The sequence below is a fragment of the Netta rufina genome, assembly GCF_964035555.1.
Source record: "Netta rufina genome assembly, chromosome: Z".
Classification (NCBI taxonomy): domain Eukaryota; kingdom Metazoa; phylum Chordata; class Aves; order Anseriformes; family Anatidae; genus Netta; species Netta rufina.
Window position 1 is genome coordinate 39112872 of NC_140126.1, and position 8575 is coordinate 39121446.

Here is an 8575-nt window from a genome sequence, read left to right on the forward strand (position 1 = left end):
GGCACGGCACTCACGAGCAGCTACTTAAGACTTACTGACTGCAGATTCCAACCACGTTTTGGTGCGTTTCTGCCTTTATTTACCCAGGTGCCCTCTTTGTCTGCAGCAGCGAGGCCTGCTGCAAGCGGCTGGCAACGCCCCCCCCCCCCCCCAAAAAAAAAAAAATTACACCTAAACAACGAAACAAGTCGCGGGGAGGGGCGAGATCCCATTTACTATTTCCTAAAAACAAACAAACACAAAGCAAAATGCCGGCTCGGCGGCAGGGTGGGGCGGCTCCCCCCTGCCCCGTCCCCGTCGCTCCCCGCTCCAAACCTGCTCCGGGCGTCGGGAGGCAGCCGCCGGGCGGGCTGAGGGGCCGGCGGGCCGCGCCTGGGCCGCCCGCGCGGCTGTTGACAGCGCCTCGCTAGGCAACGGCCGCCGGCAACGGCCGCAACGGTCGGCGGCAAACGGCCGGCGGCACCGCCCCGCCGCGCACAGCGGCCCCCCGCGGCAGGAGGGCGCGGGCGGAGCGGGGGTTGAGGGGTGGGTGTGAGGGGACAACGGGGGGCAGCGGGGGGCAGCCCCCGGCCCCCAGGGACGCGCACACCTCGCCCTCGAGTCCTGGGGAAGGTGGAGGGGGCCGCCTGCTTGTGGTCTGTGCGCTTTAATCAAAGCAGGGGTGCGAAATGCGGCTTACATGTCGGAGATGTCTCCTTACGGCTCCGGTGGAGCTCAGCAGTAAAGCCTGGGTTTTCCCGCAACGCAAGCGGTCTCCACATAGGCGTGCCAGGCTCACAGCAGCTCGCACCTGCTGGCCCAGCAGCCGCCTGGAGTGTCCAGGCACACGTACAGACACATACACATCTGTATACACATACCAACAGAGCTCAAGTAGCAAAACCTGTATTCATACAACTTTTCCAGCATGATTTTACACTCTTAGCTCCAGGCACAGCTAGAGAAAGATCCAGAAAACAAAACAAAACAAAACAAAAAAAAACATAAGAACATAAGTTGGTAATGTAACATCAGAAAGTGAGCGTTTGCTTGATTCAGCAAGCTCCAGGTTACTACATGAGAAACCACTGCATTAAAAAAGTAGCTGTAACAGATACCAGACGGGACTCAATAATATATACACCGTACGCGATGAAATGGAATATCTTTCATCTCTTCCCTGTGATCCCTGGCATAGTCCCAAAGGTAATAATCGAGTAAAACCGCGTTGATCTGATCGCGCATGTCTTGACCCTTCTTCTCGTAGAGCTCCAGCAGGTGCTTACAGATCAGTGCACAACACCAAATTGAACAACCACGGATCTCCACCTCCTCTTTATCTCCAGACTGGAAAATGGTTCCTGCAGGACACAATAGACAGCAATGCAATTACGTTCGGGAGGCAGCAGTCCAAGGATATCCTGAATTTTCTCTTTTTATTTCACGTTTATTCTATTCTGGGACTGCAGCTTTCATGAATTACAGTGCAACTACTGTGTTACTGTACATTTTCTATTGCTCACTTTAACATTGCCATATTTTTAAGTTTGCCTTCCATTCAATTGAAAAGCCATCCTGTATTCTAAAAGACTGAGTTTAAAAGCAGAACAAGACTCTGGGTTACACTGCACATTATATGACTATTTTGTTTGTAGAGGATACAATAACATAATTCCAAATGTGTGTACGTTCTGCAAGGATAATTCTACTCTTTACAAGGATCAAAAATTAAACAGACCGCGTAGACAATTTATCTTTTCCATGCATCCTCATAAGGCCATTTCCATCTTGGCTGTTCAAACAGATCCTGTATCTCTCTCTCTATACACAGACACACATGATATACAAACACACACATTAATATGCATACATATGCACACATATATGTATATGGCCAGTTTATTAAGATTCATGGGCTATTGCATTAATTTGTTTATCTTGCTGTGTAACTTTAAAATGGCATAATGGCAGTCCTATTTATAAATACACTCATTTTGCAGTGGAGAAAAGGTTGGTTTCTGTTTTCATTTGTTCAAATTTCTAGTTACTAAGTACTGGAAGATGTAACCTGTCCTATACAATTATATTCCTTAAAAGCAATGGCATGTATTTTTTTTAAGTGGACATTTATGGTATTACCTTGCTTGTCCCTCATCTAAACAGCAGCTGTTGTTTCGTACAGATAAACAAGAATCCCCCTGCTGTTATATGTTCTTTAAACTTCATAAAGAAATTGCTGCTTCTATTATTATCTAAACCTCAAAATCACAATGGTACTCATGTTGGAAAGTGACTCTGGCAACAGTGGTTGTTTTAAAACTCGGAGATCAACTGCTTGGAGTCTCTTTAATTCTGTGCTTAATCCAAGGGAGTTAGATCTTCACAAAAAGTAACCTTAACATTTAATTTGAAATCACTATTAGAGAAAGAATTCCTTTCTGTTACCTGACCACTACAAAAGTACCAGTTTCTTGGAGGGAAAAAAAAATATATATATAATATATATATATATATATATATATATAATATATATATATATATATATATAATATATATATATAATATATATATAATTATATATAAATATATAATATATATATAATATATATTATATATAATATATTGTATATATTTATAATATATATAAAATATAATATTATATATATATATATATAATCCTCAGAGAGAGCAAATGCAGTATCTTAAAATCAGCTTTTATCTTACTCTATCAAAACATGATTACTTGACATTAGAAAGGAACAAACCTTCCCGTAGTTTCTTCATTAGCTCTTCGGAATACTTCATTGCTTTTAAGTGAACAAGAACTTGAGGAATTCTGTAGTCAGCAAATATAGTCAGACTAGAAATGTCACTAAAAAAGCCATCTCCCTTGCCTTCCAATACACTCCATGTATCAGCCACAAGTATTTGTGCCCGTTTGTAGAAAGAAACCTTTTTTTCCTGATGAAAGAAAAAAAAAGCAAATTGCTTAAGTGCCAGAGACACATCAAGAAACGCAGAAAATGGCATCTCGAGAGAGACACGTAAGTTAATGTTGTTCTAGAAAACACAGCCCAAAATATTACTCAGTTAAGCAAAGGTTACTTAACTAAAAGAGAATAAAAGTGCAATACTGTAAATACCTTAATACTTAAAAAATATTGAATCACAAGCAGGTATCAAGTGGAATCCTCATTAAAAGAAAAAAAAAAAAAAAAAGAAAGGTAGATACTGTTGCCATGGAATAAAAAAATACTTGTATTAAAAAATGCTTGGATATCAGAAAACAATGCTTGTTTATTTCCACTTCATGAGCACTGGCTGCAATCCAGCACACTAATTCTTTTTGAAACCCTAGAATTCATCCAACATCCAAGCCTAACTAGGAGGTATTGGATTAGACAGTTAACATATTACGTTAACTTATCCCAAATGTTAAGGAAATAAAATTTCGGTGAAAACTATAATGAACAATTCTCAGAGGTGTCTAGCATACCTTGCTAGTTAAGGAGGAGAGATGATAATTAATTTCAGTAACTGGTGTATTCACAAATATTAGATGTTCTTACAAATAGACCCACACATAGTGTTTATTACATGTTGTGTTTTTTTTTTGCTGGTGCTAACCCTGAAAAACATTACATGCTTTATGACTACTCACAAGGGGAAAAACTAATGCTGTGCTATGATCTGTACAGAGCTGAGGCTTGTATTCTCATTACAAACAAAATGCGCAAATGTAAACCTGCATCCTTCAGAAAAAAAACTGAGTGGATTATGTCCTTTTCTTTGCTTTATAGCTAGTACACGTCATTTTCATCTTTTGAAAAAATGTCCTTAACAATATCATGCAACCGAAATGGTTAAGCAAAAATACAAGTAGATGGAGATTCTACTTATTTCAAGCTCTGTTCCACCACTCTTCATATAGCCACAATTTAAAATGGCATTTCAAAAGTTCATTTAATTTTACTTGACTGCCAAGATGCTACAGGCTGAAAACAAAGTTGATTGTTTGTCGTTGAGTGCTATTCTACAAAAACGTTGAGAACAAGATGTCCAGCTGCATTTCACAGAACAACTTCTGTAAACATTCTGAAAACTTTCCACTTCATTCCCTTCTTGATGTAGATGTACAAACTTCCTTCTAGAAAATACTGCATTTTGTACATGTATGCTAAATAATAAAATACCACTTGAGACTCACAACAGGAAATAAATAAATGATTAACAGACCAAATTCCATTGTAGCTCATACCATCCTGAAGTTAATGAAGACCAAGGACATTGCTCTTCTAATAGTATATTTTCCAATATAGTAAGGTACAGATAACCCCCCAGAACACAATATTTTACAGCAGCAGAAGACAGACTTCAAGCAGAACTTCTCATCTCATGCTGCAATTTAATTTGGAAGAAAAATACTGACTGGGACTCTTCATAGAGCATATGAATTTATGATTTCATTGTTTCAATTATTGTTAATTTTTATGCTGCACAGATCTTCTAGAGTTTGTGTAAATTTTCTATATGAAACAGACTATGAAGCATTTCCAGTTAATTTTCCCAATATTCTTTTCAACAGATAGCAAGCACGGAGATGGATGACACTAAGTGTCAAAGATAGTGTAATTTGTCCAATCAGGAACGCTGTACCTGATGAACTATACTTCTTTTCTGCAACATCCTCACATTCCAGGAAAAGCTACCAAATATGGGGACACTTGTGTCTTCTCTCCACTACAATGAGCCAGTATCAAGAGGCATAACTAATTCTGGCCTACTGACATTAAAAGAAAGAAGGGGTATTGTGCTGGCAGATATCAAAATGCCATAGCATGGCTAGGAAGAAAAGCAGAGAACAGGAAGATCATGAGAATTTTACCACCTCCATCACAGGTGATGGGAAATATAAAGTACATACATACAATATGGATGGCTGGAAGCCCAGAAGGACTCCACTGTATGTCAGAACATGAAAAACCTGACACACAAGTATAGCATAGTCTAATACTTAAACTTCTGCCAGGATTCAAATTCAGCACAGCATCTTAATATGAAATATCCATATACAGGCAAAAAGGCTTCAGGGATTTTGGTTTGCAATTCACTTTTCAGAAGCAAAAGAACATTGACAATTTATGTAACTACATTCAGGAGTGTGTAATTATGAAAAATGTTTTGTGCACATGTTCGATAAAACATACAGTCAAAAAACTGTCTTAAATTTACAAGTTCTTCTAGGAGGTCAGATTACAGGAGAGCTATACTAGTCTGTGATAGTGTGGATTATTATTATAGTACACAATTTGTTTTACTATCATATATGTATTTTTATTACGGAGAGTCAGTGAAAAACACTGGCTTGTTGTTGGATACTTCATCCTATTTCCAGTTCCCTCCTAATCCTCATAAGTACAACTTTGCTTTTGTTAAAGATCTCAGCCTGCTGCCATAGAAATAGTTAGGATAACATGATCCACGTCACCACCTCAGGATAGGTGACATTACTGATTTTACACGTGTTGTTTTTAATATTTTTCAACATAAGTAGGGTGTAAACCTGGTCTGCATTATTCCACCCACCTTCAAAACACCTTCAATACAGCTTGCTTAGTGAAAGTAGAAAAATAGCTTCTGTATTCATGCAACAGGCTTTACTACTATGTCACTGCTTACGGTCTGGGATCATTTTTGGAACGGCTTTTCAATCTGAAGTCTGCTGCTTCTTTTAGGGAGCCTTACTTTATAAAGTATTTGGCATCATCTCATGAAACACATTACATCAGTGAATACAGTCACAATAAAGATAAGAAAATATTCTATTTATCACTTTGCCTGGAAAATAATTCCTTTTACATCACAATAATTGTAATTAAATTACTTCATATGTAAAAAATCCCTATAAATTAAACTAATAGCTCCAGTGATTACTCACAGAGAAACCCTGATTTTTCATGTTAATATAGTATCTTTTTTCATAGCAGGAGACAGAGGAAAATATAATGATGCCACCTATTCAACAGCACATTTAAGTGAATAATGCTATTAGCTCAAAACTCCACTGAACGGTGTTCTAGGGATTTATCTTCAAAAGACTGTACAAACTATTAGTATAGGCACTAGAATAAAGTATTTTGGTGATCTGACAGCTGAACTGTACGGATGACAAACAGAGTGCAGGAATAGCTACATGTCACTAAGGCTAAATAAAAATCATGCCTGTGTAGGGAAAACGAGACACAGAAAATACCAAACATACTCTTATTTACTTCTCACCAGTTTCTGTCAGGGAGACTGCTGTATAAAGCTTCAGCACACTGTCAACTCTGAAAAAGGTGTGACATCTGGGGTTAACTCATGCCTGTAGTCATTTGTGCAAGGTCTGTTTAATCAACAACAATTCATGTGATTCCCAGTTAGCTGGGTATTTTCACTATACTACCAGAGATTCATTTACATGTAAAGATCCTCAAGGTAAATGAAGAAAAATTGATGGGACATGGGTTGAGGGGTAGCAATTTAAGAGGAAAAAAAAAAGATTCTCACTTTTCAGGCAGAAGTTATCTCATATATTACACATATTATAAGGCACACAATGTAGTTATGATCTATTTGGGAACTTGTTGTACATCAAAATTACAACAGAGTGAAGATGACAGAGAAAGCATATGAAAAACTGGCTCTCCTCTGGTGAAAAAAAAAAAAGACTCATCATTAGAAATATGCTCCTGACTGTCAGTACTCAGTCCTTAAGATAATGAGGATTCCTTTACTGTTAAAAGATAGATCGATTTTGTCTTCAGAAGTTTAAATTGACAGAGAAATGAAATCTCAATAATTTTATCCTATCTTAACAAAATGTGTACCATGGTCCAAGCTCATTATTTCAAAAGCTGCTTTCACTACCCATATTACCTACAATAATTGATATAATTAAGATCGACCACTTCAAAGTCTGATTTTCCTTCTGCTATATAGACCAATCCCTTTACACTTTTGAGGCAAAATATTAAAATAATAATTTTCTTTCCTATTTCCCTTGAATTTTACTCATGAATTTCACTGAAGTGTTTCTGTTCACCTTCCATTTTCTGTATTAAAAAATGCCAGCAATTCACTAATTTTACATCAATTCTGAAATGACTATCCTTTCAGAAAAAAAAATACTCCATAGCTGACCTAAAAGCTGTTTTTTATAGCCACAGTCAGAAAGGAATAAGGGAATAAGTTCTTACCAAAGGAGATTCAACATTACAGCTAACTTACCTCAAATACGGCCTCATCTCTGTAAGAAGAAAAGTTTTCCACCACTAGGCGTAGTAGTTTCTGGGCACTGTTCTCACTCATTTTAACACAGGTGAGGAAGGAGCCTCCAAACTTCTCCAGAAGAACCGTTCCACTTTCATTCAACACCCGGTGCCTCTCTTCGATCAAAGGCATGGGCACTTCTGTGTCTGAGCGCAGTACATGTCTGACTTGGTCAAGCGTCATGGTGGCATAGTACGACGCGCTGGTAATAGGTATTCCTTCAGAACAGTAAAAATAAGATGTTTAGGATATTGTACCACACGCTGTGATTACAAAGGAGAGCGTTCACACCCTTAGTAAGATATGGAAGGCCTATCAGCTCTTGAAATTGACGCTGTTCTGTGACAACCACACAAACAGGAGTTTTATAACCAGGCTTGTGTTTGTTCTCAGCGCTCCCTCCTCAGATAAGGATTTCTGACACGTAGCTGCAGCTTCTTACTTTTTACACGCAGCCTTCCCTGACGGATTTTTGTCGTTCAGTACCGCGTTTACTACATTGGCACACACCAGCCAGACACAATAATTCGCAGCCATATTTTATATCCCGCTTCTCGCTGTGTATGTATGAAAAGGGCCTCAGTGCACACTTTCCTCGCACTCTAGACAGACAGAACTGTCCTTAGCCCCACCACCACCACCCACACCCGTCCGCGTGCATTTTAAGTGCGCTGTGCCATCCAGCAGCCATGTCGCCGCTCGACGCCCCGCACTAACCCTCGTCCAGCGCCCTGTTGACGGCGGCGCAGAGCGCCCAGTACCCGCTGTAGGCCGTGCCCTTGTACTTCACCAGGCACTTCTGGTCGTCCCGCTCGGGCCAGAAGGAGAAGTTGAGGGTGTCCACCAGGAACACCCAGCTCACCGCCTCCTCGCTGGCGGCGCGGGGGTTCAGCTCGTGCAGCTGCTTCCAGCCCGCCAGGCTGAAGGCGGCCGAGGGCACCTTGTCGAACAGGGCCTCCGCCACCCTGCGCGCCCCCTCCTCGGACACCGACACGTCCCGGCTGCGGCCCGCGATGAACCGGGCCGACTCCAGCGGGGTCGGCGGCGCCTCCATCGGCAGCCCCGTCCCCACGGGGGGCCGGCGGCGGCGGCGGCAGCAGCACGGCGCGGCCCAGCCCCGGCGCTGCGCAGGCCTCGGGGCCGGCCGGCGGCGGGGGGAGCGGCGGGGAGGCGGAGATCTTCGGGGATCCGCTGTGCTTGGCGGAGATCCGGGCGGCTGCACAAACAAAAGGAGGCTGGCACGCCTGGCGCCTTCACCCCCTCCTGCAGCCGCAGCCCGCGGGCG

The 8575-nt window shown here is 41.2% G+C and overlaps 1 protein-coding gene across 2 annotated transcripts; it reads right to left on the minus strand.

The window, feature by feature from the left end:
* Nucleotides 1-541: 541 nt before the first annotated feature.
* Nucleotides 542-8575, minus strand: QNG1 (Q-nucleotide N-glycosylase 1). 2 transcript variants are annotated; one of them, XM_084305162.1, is made up of 4 exons: nt 8008-8575; nt 7249-7508; nt 2745-2940; nt 542-1340 (listed from the first exon to the last, which is right to left on the minus strand). In XM_084305162.1, the coding sequence occupies exons 1-4, from the start codon at nt 8342-8344 to the stop codon at nt 1108-1110; spliced, it is 1026 nt and encodes a 341-aa protein (XP_084161288.1). In that variant the 5' UTR covers nt 8345-8575; the 3' UTR covers nt 542-1107. The 2 variants fall into 2 exon arrangements, with proteins under 2 accessions (XP_084161288.1, XP_084161289.1); XM_084305163.1 differs by having other exon boundaries at nt 8153-8227.

Excerpts from the sequence above, each read along its gene's own strand:
- QNG1 (XM_084305162.1), bottom strand. The coding sequence starts at position 8,344 with ATGGAGGCGCCGCCGACCCCGCTGGAGTCGGCCCGGTTCATCGCGGGC. Across the intron at positions 7,509-8,007 it reads CAACAGGGCGCTGGACGAGG|GAATACCTATTACCAGCGCG; the intron begins GTTAGTGCGGGG and ends ACTGTTCTGAAG. Across the intron at positions 1,341-2,744 it reads AATGAAGAAACTACGGGAAG|GAACCATTTTCCAGTCTGGA; the intron begins GTTTGTTCCTTT and ends TGTGTCCTGCAG.